This window comes from Sabethes cyaneus, chromosome 3, assembly GCF_943734655.1.
Source record: "Sabethes cyaneus chromosome 3, idSabCyanKW18_F2, whole genome shotgun sequence".
Taxonomy (NCBI): Eukaryota; Metazoa; Arthropoda; class Insecta; order Diptera; family Culicidae; genus Sabethes; species Sabethes cyaneus.
Window position 1 is genome coordinate 175,037,629 of NC_071355.1, and position 16,514 is coordinate 175,054,142.

General features: G+C 39.2%; 1 protein-coding gene across 5 annotated transcripts in view; it reads left to right on the plus strand.

The window, feature by feature from the left end:
- The window catches only part of LOC128741547 (nocturnin), a 67,850-nt gene that overhangs the window by 16,045 nt on the left and 35,291 nt on the right, over nucleotides 1-16,514 (plus strand). The window contains exons 1-2 of one of the 5 annotated variants that reach the window (XM_053837449.1): nucleotides 2,820-3,138; nucleotides 14,512-14,979. The exons of 1 other annotated variant lie outside the window; for it this stretch is intronic. In XM_053837449.1, coding sequence (XP_053693424.1) covers nucleotides 14,537-14,979 — 443 coding nt within the window. In that variant the 5' untranslated portion in view covers nucleotides 2,820-3,138; nucleotides 14,512-14,536. Of the gene's footprint in view, nucleotides 1-2,819; nucleotides 3,139-14,511; nucleotides 14,980-16,514 lie in introns of those variants that run through there. 3 more of the 5 variants (XM_053837448.1, XM_053837450.1, XM_053837451.1) reach the window with 3 other exon arrangements.

Genomic DNA, 16,514 nt, shown 5'->3' on the forward strand with positions numbered 1-16,514 from the left:
TTATCTAGCTGCCTGATGTTCAGCCGAGGAGGGCGGCTTTGACGTGTCCGGTATACGGTGGACAGCTTTGAGCGCACATGTACTGCTACTAGGTAATGGTCAGAATCAATATCCGCACCCCGACGGGAGCGTACGTTCGTGATGTTAGAGAAGAACCGGCCCTCTATGAGAACGTGGTCAATTTGGTTCATTGTACGTTGGTCAGGTGATCTCCAGGTGGCTTTGTGGATATCCTTGCGCGGGAAAAAGGTACTTCCAATAACTGGACGGAAGAATTCCTCCCTCCCGATCTGCGCGTTTGCATCTCCGACGATGATTTTCACGTCGTGTTTTGGGTACTCTCCATAGGTCCTCTCAAGCCTGTCGTAAAACTCGTCCTTAGTATCGTCAGATTTATCATTTGTCGGTGCGTCTAAGTTGATTAGGCTATAGTTGAAGAATTTGCCCTTAATCCTCAACACACATATACGGTCATCTACGGGCCTCCACCGGATAACTCGTGGCTTTTGCACTCTAAACTACTTCTATCCAAATTTTCAGGACAAAAGACCAAATTTTCTACAGCTTTTCTTCCGTGGTGCAATTTGATGTGGGACACCTTTTATCTACAGGGTTCGGCAGGGTTAACTAGACTATCAAAGTCTTTGTATAGCCTTCTCATTTTACACAAATGTACACTATGCAAAGCAAAGCAAAGCCTAGGTGTTACATTCCGTTATCGAAACTTGACCTTCTGTTTTTATACGACAGACTTCGCAGCCACCTGTTAAAGTGCAGGACAATTGCAGAACCAGTTGCTACGATCCTGTTGACACTTACAGCACAAAACAGAAGTGGAAGTAGAAATCCAAACACGTACATGCTACTTTCTACCGATACTAGCGAACCTGGCGGTAGCGAGTCACTTTTTTCCGCGAAAACAAACGAACGCATACGAATGCACACGAAAGCATGTGAAAGCTGCTATGCGATTGGCAGCGAGCGTTCTGCTTATATTGCTGTTATTTGCTTCTATGCGAAAACCTTCCCAAAGAAAAATAAAAACAAAAAAGACTCTGTTACCAGTTTTGATCGCTGAATCGTTCGGACTTCCACTTCTGTTCTGTGCTAACACAGCCTCTCCCAGTCGGGATTCGAACATACGACGACTGGCTTATTAGACCAGCATCATACCTCGAGGCCAACTGGGAGGCACACTATGTACACTATGACAGGTTAGTAAACCCTCTTGCCATCAGCAGCCAGTTTACTGACGACTGAATCTGCGAAAAATGGCGTTTCTATGCTCTTTAATAATCTAAGATTAAACCAAAGCGCCACAGTTGAGAGTAACACAGTGCTAACGAAGATCACAAACAATTGTTAACTTATATCAGATTGCAGTCAACACAAGTAACAGTAACGTATAGTTGCATCTCATATAGTTATATAGCATTAGAGCGAACATTTAGGCGTTTTTGTCATACATTCCGTCTATTTCCGTTATAGTGAATCTAGATTATCATATCAAAAAAGTGTTTTTTCGTAGAAATCATAGAAAATTAGGTGCAGTACCTCCGATTTGTTCTCAATTAGACACAAGGTGACGTACGCGGGCTACAGCTAGTCTGTAAATACTGGATTATTGTAACTGTATAAGCTGACCTGTCCTACTTAGAGCTCATTATATACAAATGTAACGACCTACTGTAGCAAACAAAAATACTACCACTAAATTCTTGATTGTTTTGAACAAAGTCACACCAAGATTATAGCAGCCCAATTAAACCATTAGAGGTGCGTTTTTATCGATCCATGAACGATACCCACTCAACTAAAGCCGGCTCAACTAAAGCATCTTAAAGGCGCTAGTAAGTCATTGACCACGTGCACCATGTGCCATGCATCGGCACGTAATTCTTTTCGCAAAGGTTATCAAAAAAAGAAAACATCACTAAAGCCTAGGTACCTACTCTGAGAACAGTCGGAAATAATCGCATGCGCCCTTCAGCGGTCCGATCACCTAGAATTATCTGCGTTTGTTTTGATTTCGTTTTTTTTATTGGCGAAATAGTGTATGCATTGATGTTACGGTCACTGGAAACGAAATGTGCGAAACGCTACCAGAAGATTACTTGATCATAAATTTTCGGTGTTTCACGTTGATTACCACTTCGTGAGCCAGTTTCGTAGTACACGTTGATTGTTTTCTTTTCAAAGGAACCTGCTGCGTAGAAAATAACTATGTACGTAATAATTAGGATCACTTAAAAGCTAGAAACCAGCTGATATTTGTTTTCTAACAAATGATTATCACGTATATCTTTTTCCATAAACATAAACTTTTCGCGCGATTCGGTTTCTGGTCATAAGTCTGGTTCTGACACTTCTGGTGGCGTCTATAATTTTAGCAAATTTTAGGCCGGTAATTATCACATTCCATGTTAATGTTATTGTGCAGCTAGGTAGACTACCAACAGTTACTCATCTATGTGGGATCACTGTAGCCCATCACAATCGTGGAAGCGCCACGTCATATCGGTCGCAAGTTGCGATCACTTTCATAATCATCAACAAGCAGTAGTAAACAACTGTTATCCAGAACTCAAACGCTAGGGTGGCTACTTAGTAGATATTTATCCCTCTCAGCCGGCTTTTATCAGCGCAGTGAACGGATGCTACTGAATACGGATAACGACCAACAACGGTTGGATGGTAGGTGGTGGAGAAGACCTGTGAATAGTTGAGTGACTTTTTGCGCCTTCATCTAGCCCGCCGCCACGCCGTAGAGCAGGGAATAAAACCTTAACCCTGTGCACGGTGACCAATTAGTATCCGCTCAGTGCTCGATCGAGATCAATCTCATTAGGCAAACCAGACTCGTTCGACTCGGCCACTAGTGTTACATTACCAACATACATAAACTGTACTGAGCTGTGAGCTCGTTATTGTGTGGCCGAACAAACTGCGGCGCTCTAATTGTTCGATAAAGTGTTTGCAGCGCCCGTGATTTAGACGCGTCTAGCGGTGAATATTGAATAGAGAGAAAAAATATACATCAAAACAGTGCTGTGCGACGATTACTATTCTTTGTACCCGCAATTCAAGTGGAATTAAATCTTCCGCTTCTTTAGGTGTTTAAATTTTTAATTTTGGTGGGTGTGTTTTGAGCAATTTTGGCTGAAAAAAATGAACTAATCAAGTATTTGTTGGGTCGTACTATAACAGACAATGATCGACATATTTTAGTGCGATGTCGATGACCGGCTCACTCGATAAAGATGGTAGTACATTGATAACTGGTTTAGGTACACACGTTCTAAGCCTTTTGTTATAGAACAGAATTGCGCGTTAGCGACGTTGGACTTCGATATAAGAATTTAATACATGCTTGTTGACCAATAATTCTTGACTATAAAATTTAGGAAGTTTGAGTGATGGTTTTCAAAAAACAGTTTCGCAGTTGGTTTAGTATACTATGTTTGTCAAAACTCGCTAAAAATGGCTTTTGTTGGATTCATAAATAAAAGCTGTGCTATCATAGAAAATGTCGGAACTTGCCAATAAAGGGTGTAACGATCAAAATTTGGTAAAATAAGAATACGTGTAACTCACAAAAAAATTTTATTAGCAAAATAACATCATTCTTCTGTTTGAAGTTCAATTAGCAGGGGTAGACTGGCAGCCAAAGGGCCCACCGTGCCTTTGAGATTAGGGGCACCCGTCTGCAATATTTTCATGCTAGTAAATTGACACAAAAAACGGCATCTACTCAAATCAAATAATCAAATAATTAGCACTGCGTACCATGCTACGTAACCTTTATTGGACTGTCCAGAACAGCCGTTGTCGGCCAGTTCGGTGCGGTTGATGGTATTTTATGCAGCTTTGAAATCAATGAATAAATTGTGCATGGAAACTCTGTATTCATCGACTTTTTGGAAGATCTGCCGCAGCGTAAATATCTAATCCGTCATTGACCGTCCTTCAACAAACCCGGGCGAGCCCTTTGCATGCGGTATTGAGAATGGTTATTGTATGATAGCTCTCACGGTAGAGCTTGTTGTCTTTCTTGTAGACTGGGCAAATAACTTTATTCCTTTGCTCCTCCGTATCCAAAATTCTTACAATTAGCCGGTCCAGACCAGTAACCAGCTCTCCTGGCTAATTTAATAAGTTCCCCTTCAGTGCCATCGTTTCCTACAGATTTATTTTTCGTCACTAGTCAGTTGTTGGACTCCTTAATGCGTTTATTCTCCACGCCATGGTTCTCTGCCTGGCCACAAACAAAATGTACATCGAAGTGCTGGTTCCACTTTTTGGTCACCTCACAATCGTCCATCAAGATACTTTACGGGAGGCGTTGTGCTTCTGGTAGCACTTTTGCGTTTCCTGAGAATGATGCAGCGGCCCGCTGGGTCGGGCATATGCCCGGTTGCTCGTAGGCCAGTCCACTCTTGGCAATTAGAATAAAATACAGAAAAATATTCACCTAGGCTTCTGGTTCGTAGTATTCGAATTGCTGGGCTTTTCGTTAAATTTACTTCTCTCCAATCTCCATCAGGTTCTGTACAACCACCCTGTCCACAGTCATAGCCACTGAACGCCAATTTGCCTTCTATTGCTTCTAGCTACTGGGCCTTCTACAGGTTCTGTTTGACGATGGTCCAATATATCTCGATTGGGTAGAACTCTAACGTGTTGACAGAGTATTTGTTTTTGGGCACCACCTGCACGTTATTGATGGTATACCACTCTAGGACCTTTGTTCTAGAGATAGTTGGGTATGAAAATTTGAGTACCCGAACCCGACCCATACCCGATTTGGAATACAAATTAAAAACACGCACCCGGCTTGATCCCGCAAATTTATTTTTTCATACCCGAATCCGTTCGGAACCCGTCGGGTACGGGTACGGGCGCGTGTACCCGACCATCTTGATGCCAAATAAAAAATATTTTATTTCTTTACAGATATTATCTGTCAGTAGAAGTGATACGAAACAATGATATGTACTAACAAGGCTTTAACCAGTAGTTGTATTATATTTCAAAGACGCGTCAATTTCTATCTCAAATAACTAGTAAGATGGTATAGATAACACAAGTTTTTTTTACAACCAGGTGGATTAAATCGGGTTTTATCAAATAACTTTTAAGCGCAAGACCACCACCAACATGAGTGACACCAGAGACACCAACAGGGTGTCTCATCAGTTTCTAAAAAAGAATTCCCTGAGTTTTCCAGGTTTTTTCTAGGCTTGAAGAAAAAAAATCGAGGTTACTTAAATTACGTTTAAACTATGTTATTCACAGTACCAAAGTATCAAGACTGATGAGGTTACACCACAAACTAGTTTGTGGTTACACCGATCTTCATAACTCGGAAGATTTAGAGGATCATTCCAAGGTAGAAGCCGTAGGGCGCACAAATTTACGTTGAATAGCCTCAATCCGTTGAATGCTATTTTGATAGGTCGGTTTCCATACATTTGAAGCATATTCTAGTACAGATCGCACTAAAGAACAGTACAAAATTTTTAAACATGGAATATATGTATGTATGTATGTATGGGAACTACCACCTATCTTAGCAGAACAACTGTTCATAGCAATGGGCATATCTTGACAAGAGGAATCGTACAAACATAACGATTGGTCACGTTTACCAGCTGCTGTATGAAGAGCCAAAAGGGAATCGGCCAGCAAGCAACATCACTTGCACGTACCAAGGGTATTTAAGAATCTCCTTCCAGAAACTAGATCACATGAGTCAATCGCTGAGTAAGCTCTCCCAATGCAGAATGGCCCCAATAGGTGGGGAGAAGGGCCCGCTCATTATCCACAATGTGTTGTTAGCCGACAAAATTTTTAAACATTGAATGCTCATAAACTGTTCAGTAACTTTGAATAAGAAACCAAGATTTTTGGAAGCTTCTGAACAGATAAAAGCTATGTGATCCCTAAATGCCAATTTTAAATCTAATAAAACTCCTAAGTCTTTTACAACGTTTTCACGCGTAAGAACAATGTCCGAGATTTTATAATCAAGGGCATCATCCTAGGGGGAAAAGCATCACTAATGCTTACCGGTGTACACTACTATAGTTGCATATTCGTTTTGTGATGATAAATTGATTTTCCTGGTACGGGTAACACGAAAACAGAGTAGGCCCTACATTTATTAGCATACCGAAAATACCATCCAATGCCCTATTTGGTAATCGACGAACCAAAGGCATTCACGTTTATTGGGGATCAACTGACCCATGTCTCGTACCATCCATAGTCCAATTCTTCCTAATTTGTCACAAATTGATAGGGATCATTAATATTTTAATGCTCCTCTCTTATTTCCTCTTATTTCTTATTTTCTTTAGAATTTTTTTGGAACTTGCTAGTATCAACTAATTCCACAACTAGACTCGATGGGAAATATTCTAAAATTTCGTTTTACGTCCACTGTTCGGGGGACGTAAAAAAATCGGTCATATGAAAAGAGGATGTTACTTTAAATTTTGGACTTAAAACGAGAGGATCGATTGATTGATCGGAGCACCCTTTAGTCCCGTTTGGACATTAAATTCCCAACCAGAATTATCTTCTGGAATTTGTAATTTTGCGTACGAATGGTTAGACTGGAGGGACGGAAACTAGATGTGAGACTATCTATTATAGGGTGTCGTGTGGTGATAGTTTAATTGTCAAAACACTCGGACGCCAACCGAGAGAGTGTGGGTTATAGTCCCATTTACCAATTGAACTACGCAATATATATTTGGCCTCGTATCAAAGTTTCGCAGTTTCATCCAATATGCCATTATTCTCACCAAACGCTCCTCCACTTCAATGAAATGGGTTTTTTATTCGATAAATTAAAGGCTAAAAACGCGAAACATTCTATTTGTTTTGTGCAAAAAATAATGATACCTTCTGGACTACACGTGATAAAAAGTTTGAAAGGTATCGAACCGGAGTGACAAACAGAACACGGCTACCGAAACTCGCGCCACATCCTGAATCGATCGTTCTGGGATTGTGCATTCCAAGGTGATAATGAAGTACATCGCAACATGGCACGCACAGTTTCCTGCAGAATATCGTCTCAAATAGTAACAATATCACTATGCAAAATAATACAAAAGATTGAGATTCAGCGATGCAGCAGACCACGTAATGATATGAAATGAAGTAAATTCTGACGACACCACCCTTGGTGTTTCTTTTGACTGATGAGAAGGAGCAGAATTTTGTTGGAAGTAGCCATTAACAGCTGACATTGACTTCGCAGCAAATGATTCTTCAACCGGGGGTCGTTTTCAATCTGCAGCTGGAGCCGGTTTTAAGAATGGCACTGGCTTGAGGCACGTAATGAAGGCTCTTGCCAAGGGCAAATTATAGCTAGTCTTCGCATTTTCTGGCTTTAGAGAGCAAGATTGGTTGAAAAGCAGTAAGAATATAAAGAAAATAAAAAGTGAAAACATCCACACTCAAGCACGGAACTTAAGAGCATTTCGCACCCTCACTAGATATGCTGCAAAATACAGAAAAAACATCCGGACGATGTCAAATCAATCAAACTACTAACCGCCACCGCCGTTGCGTGCAGTTGACCAGACTGGCTCACGCCAAGGAAGGCGCTAGAAAACAGCCTGAATCTCAGTAAGGCACTTTTAAGTGTAGTGAAGTACTGGACGTAGGGAGTTATACGATTCATGTATGACAGTATAATTCTAAAAAATAATAAACTTCGAAGGAACTCTGATTTATGCTAGTACGGAAAATCAAATCGGGCCTTCTCCAGTGCCACCATGATGTCACGCTACGGCTCTGGAACCAGGTCTAGAATCAGGTTCAAAATCTAATAAAAATGTGGTCCGAAACATGCTCCACAATCTAGTCCAAATCTGTCCCAAAATTTGATAAGACAAATGTGATCTACGATATTGTCTAGGGCCAAATGTAGTCCATATCAGATCCAGAATCTGGTACAAAAACTGACACATAATCTGGTTACTGATGTAAAATTTGATTAAAAATGTGGTCCACAATATGCTCCAGGTCCCAAATTTGATGAAAAATGTGATCCAAAATTTGGTTTATTATCTGGTCCAAAAATTTGATCCAATCTGGATCTGGAGTCTGTTCAAAATCTGTTAAGAAATATGCGTCAGAATCTGGTCATGGTCGACTATGTGGTTCAAAAACTGGTCTAATGCAAAATCTAATAAAAAATGTGGTCTAAAAAATTATCTAAAACCTAGTACAAATTTGATCAAAAATGTGGTCCATAATCTGATACAGCTCCAAGATCTGGTTCAGGTCCAGAGTGCGGTCCAGGTCCAGAATTTGATTCCAAATCTGATAAAAATTGAGGTCCAAATTGTGATTGAAAATGTGGTTCAAATCTGGTAGAAATGTGGTCCAGAATCTGATATATGGCTCAGATCACGTCTAAAATCTGGATCTAAAATCTAATCCAAAATCTGATTCAAAATCTGATCAAAAATCTAATCTGATCTGATAAAAATGTGGTTCAAAATTTGGGTCAGAATCTAGTCCAAATCTGTTCCAACATCTGAAACATAGCTTCATAGAAAATGTGGCTCACGATGAAGTTCAGGTCCTAAACATGATCCTGGTCTAGAATCTGGTTCAAAACCTAATCGATAATCTGGTAGGCGGCATAAAAACTGATGAAAAAACTGTGGCCCGAAATCTGCTCTAGGTTTAAATTTTGACCCAAAAATCCGTTCGAAAATGAGGTCCAAAATCTGGTTTATAATCTGGTCCAGTTCCAGAATCTGGTCCGAAATTTGATCTAAATTTGGTCTGAAATCTGATGAAAAATGGTCCAGGTCCAACATCTGTTTTTGAAACAGAATGTGGTCCAATATCAGGTCCAGAATCTAGTCCAAATCCGGGCCAAAATTTGTTACAAAGTTTAGAACAAAGTCAAAGTGCGGTGCAGAAATTAATCCAGAACCACATTCGGTTTGTGGTACAAAATCAAAATTTGATTAGAAAAGTACTATATAGTCTATGTCTAAAATATAGTCCAAAATCCGGTTACTGACTCACAATCTGATTAAAACTGTGGTCCAAAATATGCTCCAGATCCATGATTTGGTATTATTTGGTGAATGCGGTTCAAAAATTTGATCCAAAATCTGGATCTGGAAACCTGAAATGTGGTTCAGAATCTGGTTCAGGTCCAAAATCTATTCATGGCCGACAATGTGGTTAAAACACTGGTCTAATGCAAAATCTTAGTTCTTAGTACAATCAAGCCATTTCTTGTCAAGTGACTTTAGCATGGGTTCATTCTCAGGCCCCTCATTTACCCTGCCTTCATGCTGAATTTTATATTTACCCTCTGAAGCTTCATGACAGTGCAAATGTCCCTCCTATAGTTAAGTGTACTGGTCAGAGGGAGTCCTCGCCAGGGACGACTATAATATAGGATAGTACTGGCAGCAAGGGTAGATCAAGCTTTGAAGGAAGGGTAAACCCCAATACACATAAGCACGTATAAAATTTAATAAGCATATCGCTCATTCAATAGCGATTATAGCAAAAAGAAATGCAGTGCAGGGCATATAGCAAACACCCGGGCGATATCACAATAGATTAACTATGCTGGTCGCAGGGTTGAGTCCGCACATGAAAAAAAAATGCAAAATCTGATAAAAAATGTGGTCTAAAACATTTTCTAATACCTAGTCCAAATTTGATAAAAATGTGGTCCAGAATCTGATACAGCTCTAAGACCTGAACCAGTCAGGTCCAGAATCTGATTCAAAATTTGATAAAAAATGAGGTACCATTTGTGATTAAACATGTGGGCCAAAATGTGGTCCAAATCTAATAAAAATGTGATACAGAATCTGATCCAAGTCCAGAATCTAGGTCCAAAATCTAATCCAAAATTTAATGTGCTCTAATGAAAATGTGGTTCAAAATTTGGCCCAGAATCTTATCAAAATCTGTTCCAAAATCTGAAACAAAGGTTCATAGAAAGTGTGGTTCACGATATAGTCCAGGTCCTAAATATTGTCCAGGCCCAGAATCTGGTACAAAACCTGACCCAAAATTAAAGAAAAAAAATCTGGTTGGCGGCTTAAAAACTGATAAAAAAGTGTGGCCCAAAATCTGCTCCACATCTAAAATCTGGTCCAAAAATCTGATCAATAATATGGTCCAAAATCTGGTTTATAACCTGTTCCAGTTTCGAAGTCTGGTGCAAATTTGATCCAAATTTCGTTCGAAATCTAATAAAAAATGTGGACCAACTTGTGGATCAAAATGTGGTTCAGATCTAGAATTTGGTGCAGGTCCAACATCTGGCTTTGGTACAGAATGTGGTCCAATATCAGGACTAGAAACTAGTCCAAAACCGGGCCAAAATGTGCTACAAAATTTAGAACAAAATCTGAAAAAATGTGGTCCGGAAATTAGTGCAGAACCAGCCTTGGTTGGTTTAAAATCTTATCAAAATTTGATTAGAAAAATATGGTCTAGGCCCAAAATATGGTCCAGGTCCAGAATCTGTTCAAAATCTGATCCAAAATCTGGTTACTGGTTTGAAATTCTATTAAAACTTTTGGCAAAAATGCTCCTGGGCCAAAATCTGATCAAAAATGTGGTCCAAAATTTGGTTTATTATCTGGTCCAGTTTGAGAATCTGGTCTCAAAAATTTGATCCAGAATCTGGAATCTGGATCAAAATCTGTTAAAAAATTTGATTCAGAATCTGGTCCAGGTTCAAAATCCGGTCATGATCTACGATGGGGTTCAAACACTGGTGTAATGCAAATTCTGAGGTCTAAAATATTATCTAAAACCTAGTCCAAATTTGATAAAACTGTTGTACACAATCTGATGCAGCTCCAAGATCTGATTCTGGTCCAGAATGTAGTCCAGTTCCAGAATCTGATTCAAAATCTGATGAAAAATTAGGTACAAATTGTGATTAAAATGTGTTCCAAAATCTGGTCCAAATCTGATATAAGTGTGGCTCAGAATCTGATGCAGATTCAGAATATGGTCAAAATCAGGTCTAGAATCTGGGTCTAAAAACTAATCCAAAATCTGGTTCAATATCTGGTCAAAAATCTAATCTGATCTGATGAAAATGTGGTTCAATATTTGGCCCAGAATCTAGTCCAAACCTGTTCTCAAATCTGGTATTAGGGTTCATAGAAAATGTAGACTACGATGTAGTCCAGGTCTTAAGTATGGTCAAGAGCCAGAATCTGGTTCAAAATCTGGTCCAAAATATGTTTGGTGGCTTGTGGCTAGAAACTGTGGACCAAAAGATGCTTCAGGTCAAAAATCTAGCCCAAAAAATCCTATCAAAAATGTAGTCTAAATCTGATTTATAACCTGGTCCAGTTCCAGGTCCGATATCTGATAAATAAAATATGAACCAAAATGTGGTCCAGAATCAGAATTTGGTCCAACATCTGGTTTTGATACAAAATGTGGTCCAATACCAGGTCCAGAATCTAGTCAAAATCTGGTCCAAAATTTGTTACAAAATTTAGAACAAAATCTGATCGAAAATGTAGTCCAAAATCTTATCCAGATCTGGTCCGGAATTCAGTTCAGATTTATAGTAGGGGAGAGACGTCTACAGTGAGACACTTTTTTTCCAAAAATTTTAAAAATTTTTTGGTGATAGTTACCAACGAGGTCTTCAATCCATTTGAGAGGTATATTCTTCTAGTTGTCTGAAAAAAAGTTTCAGCTCTTTTGGTTAAAAGATAAAATAGTTACAAACGCAAATGTGAAGGTGTCTTTTTGGCTCACTGTTCCCCAGTAGGTGGGAAGAGTGAGACGACGAGTATTGAATACTGAGACACATATTAGAATTAAACTTAAACCATATTTTTTGGTTACAAAGAATAGTTTAGAGGTCGTATTGTTTATTTTGTGCATAAAGGATACATTATTGTTGTGCATTATTGAAAATTCCGATTTTTCTCACATCTACATTTATATTCATATAAAGGTCAAATCCTGGTTATCTGACCTTCAACTTACACTTCAGAACTCATTTACAATCAATTTATATGGATTGATTTACAATTCAACACAAAATTTTTTTTTGAAAATTGCCCACATCTGTTTGTCTCACTGTTCCCAATAGGAATGTTTTATAAGAAATAGTGAAATAGTGGTGTTAGCAAACAATTCGATGGTCTTATATTTTTTATTTTTATCTCTCATTCCTATGAGATGCCATGTAGTAAATTTAATTTGGATTAGTTATGCGATTTGCCGTTAAAAATCACCTGAAAATGATCGCAATAAAATTTACTTTGACCCCCCCAAAAACGACTTTGGTTGAAAAATATACTAAAAAATTAACAAATTTTTTTCAAACTGTATTATGTGATATAGATTCACAAACTTTACTTTGCAGGAAAATAAGATGGATCTTGTATGTTTTATGTCGAAGCTATTCCCGATGTCTCACTGTTCCTGTTGTCTCACTGTTGACTACTCTCCCCTATAGTTGGTGGTTTAAAATCTAATCAGAAATAATAAAGTTGGAAGGAACACTGGTTTAAGAAACGAGGGTATACTAAATCCTATCAATTTTTTATGAAGGTAGATAGAATGGCTTATCTCATAAAAGTCTTTTTAGACTCGAAAAATTGTCGTTGTTTTCAGTCATTAAGTTTAACGTAAACAACTTCGATAGTTGCAATGATTTATACACGCAAAAAAGGTTAGCATTGGCTAGAAGGGCACGTTTTAGAAAAGCAATTTGTATTAATTTTGTTTTCGTTTTGGGAACGGGTAAAAATTTGTACCATCAAAAACTAGCTATCGTAAACAAAACTTGAGAATCAATAGCATTTTAATGGTAATTCAATTAGGCTGTTGATTCATCATATTCAAGTAAAAACGGCGTAAACAAAATGTAAATATTTGATGTAGCAGAAAAAACAGCCCTGCCAACGACAGACAGTCACTACTTCTATGTTTAAACGATCGTTGATGGTGGCAAATTTTGCACGTTCATTATTTAACACGTACTTTTACATAGTAGTATTAATATGCTTATAGCGTCTTATCTTTTAAAGCTTGTTAACATATGGGGGCTCCTAAATTGATTACGTGAGAAGAATTTAGTACTAACTTCATGTTCACTTTGCTTTCAGCTGATTACTAGGCACCGTCGTTATTTATTCATAAAACAAGGGTGTCTTAATATTCTTCTATGAACAAATTAGTTGAAACTTTGAAATTAAAGTGTTCTCAGAATTGATAACTTTTTTTGACCTTTTTCAATTTCAATTTAGACTATTGTTTATTGGAAGTTCTTGCTGGTCTATTTGATAGTTTTAGATCTACTGTATCGACATAAAATTGAATTGGTTTTTTCTGACTCCTATTCCCTAGCCTGAATATTTGAATTGCTCTAATGACGCTTATATTCAAATTAACGTTCTATAAATAAACACTACCTAATTGATTGTTTATCGACGCTCCAAAGCCATCCGTTCAGTCGTTCAGAACCCGGAAGAATTCCGTTAGCACGAACAGACGACTTCCTTTTCCCTAATTGACAAATCTGCCCAGAAACCACACGTTCGCTGGAAACCATCACTCACTCTAATATTGTTGCTACTACGATCCCAACAGCCTGCGAGTGCTACGCTTAACCTTTGTGGGCAATAAAAATGCTAACCAGAACAAAGACACCCATTATCGTTCTGTCAAAATCAGTACCCAACTGTTTCATCCTGCCGCTTGTCACTGGCCCAACTTTATCGGCAGTGACCGCAACTGTGAACTTCTAAATTTTTACCGTGCGTCTCGTCGTCCCGTCGCGTCGTCGTCATCGACGTCGGTACGGTAGGACGACGAAGGCAACGAACCGGGCAGGCAAGCTTCCCACATCGCAAACCATTAGACAAACGTCGCGAATGGCCTTGATCTTGGGAAAGTACTCCGGGTACCATACCGAACCCAGTGCGCGATACGAGAGTGCATTCGTGTGTGTGCGTGTCTAGCCTCCAGGCCACCTGCCACCGCGATCGATACTGCTGCAGTTGAACGCGAACGTCGCGACGCAGGACCAGTTTTCTAGATCAGTTCCCGTTTGACTTGGCAGACTCGAACAGACGCCGACCGTCGGAGCAGGCGCACGCGAACATCGCGAAACCCGATCGTACAAAAAGACGCGCACGCCCTGCGTCGCGCTTCAGTCGCTTCGCGATATTCATGCCAAAATAGACGGCGAAACAAACAGCAATAAAAGTATCAGAATAGGATAAGTAACGTGAGTGAGCCGGTCTGTCGATCGCGCAGTGGGAGATTCGAACATTTCGTCAAATCGCGTGTACGCGTAATTGGTGCAGGTTGACTGTTTTGATTTCAGTTCAGTTTCAGTTTGTAATAGAATTCGAATCGATTAGGACATAGGTGCCTGGTTCGATCGTCGTGATCGGAGTGAAAACGAAAACTGTACGATCAACTGTGCGATAATTTTCCTTTACATGTGTTTCGTTTTCAAAGGTTTCTACGAAGAGAGGATTGTCGCATGAAAACAGTGATGTTTTGCGGGTCTTCCATAATGGATCTGCTGGTCGGAGGTCAGTTCGCCGGTGATCAGGACAAAACCCGTGGTCAAGTGTCGCGTATGATTTCGGAAGAATCGTTTCGTGTGTACAACCAGCGCGGCAGCTTTCGCAAGGATTCGTCGGATGCCGGCGATTTGGTGGTAGTGCCTACACAAAGCGACGATTGCGGCCAGTGGTACGATACCGAAGAAGAGGTGGATTTGAGCCAGTTTGAAAACGAGAAACAAACGCGAGACTATTTTCGAAAAAGGATTGCGATCTTCGAGGCGTCGATGAAAACACCGATGGCCGCCAACCGCCGGCTGGCAGCACGTAAAATGGAAATGGAAGGCGGCTTCGGTGAAGCGTGGGAGGCGGAGAACGAGTGTATTCCGCCGCGGCAGTTGCTGATGTACTTGGTCAGGTAATTAAGGCTCTTCTTTTCGGGGGTGCTTAGATCATGCTTCTGAAAAACCCGGTGGCACAAAATTGTTACATAAAGCGAATCTTCATCTCGCGTGTTTACGCTGCTAATTAGCCCCTACGGTAGATGTGAATCGTTATAGAGCCCGCTGAACACCCATTGAATTAGCTAATCTAGGTGACCACTCTTGGTTGGAAATTGCACACTAGAATGCATAATAAAGAGGTGATAGAGGTGATCTGTTACGTATCAAGTTATACGTGTAAGATTGTTAGAATAATTGCATGGCTGTTATTATCTCTATTCAAATCGTTTTGCATATAATAGCCTCGTAGTGATTTTGTTTTCGTGACAATTAGTATAAAGCTAACATCATTCATCTTGAATTAAATGTCCGAGGATAACAGGAAGAGAGTGTACTTGAAGTCATAAAACACAGGAAAAAATAGGCAAACGAGCAAACAAGCATTTGCATTACTATCGTAGCTTTGCTCGTTAAGAATATGCTGGTAGTAGTTTTTGTGAAAGATTATCAATATTATGGAACATATGTTTAGAATATTCGACTATTGTTCTTAATTTTACGTGCTCTACCATATAGTTAAATAGCACCATAGACTTATTATAATGAAAAATGTTTAAGAACGACTGCAAGGTTGTTTTAAAAACACAATGTCATTAAATCTACAAAAAAAAATTAGTTCAGGGTAGTAACTCTTGTGTTCAGTCACTACACTAAAACCAATCGATTTTAATTTTACAATTTTACAATTATCACCTCTTTTCGGTAAAATGCTGAGCTCTGCCAATGGACAAATATTAATAAATTGTTGGTTAAAGTGTAAATCTGCGTATTCTTTGCATCAAAAATAATATCTTTGTCCGACCGACTGTGTGCCTCATTTTGTAAACGATGTTGAAAATTTTCCCATTTACCGATTCAAATTCAAATAAGCTATATCGAAATATGCTTTTATTCGAGCTTAGAAGTGATACCATAAACCGTTTAAATATATTAAAAAGAAGATACAGTTTGACGTCACGCTGCGTTACGGCAGAACGCGAAAAACTCGATGAATTCATATTGCTTCATCAGACCTCATCAGTCACATTAGTATCAGATACGACATCGAACGTCATTTCGAATGGATGCATATGTTACTTTTTACTGGAATAATGTGATAATATGACGATAAGAACAATATGAAAATTGAGTATATTCAAGTGTTTGTGACAGAACATAGTTTTCTTAACGTGAATATTTCAATGGGAGGTGCTTCTTGAATGAGACTTCAAGATAGAAAACTATTTGTGCAATGAAATTAGAACAGCGAACTTGCGAGGACTTGGTCGTATTCTTACAGGGAAGTAGAACTTTTGCAAGTTTCCTAACAGCTCTGTTCTTTAGGAAAGGGGTGGCTCAAAACGAGGTCTGCTTTCCATGTTAATAGCGGCCGATCATCGTCCTCCAGAGCCAGTGTCAGACTCTAAACAGTGCTGTTCTATATAAAAACCCAATTAATTTTATTTATTTC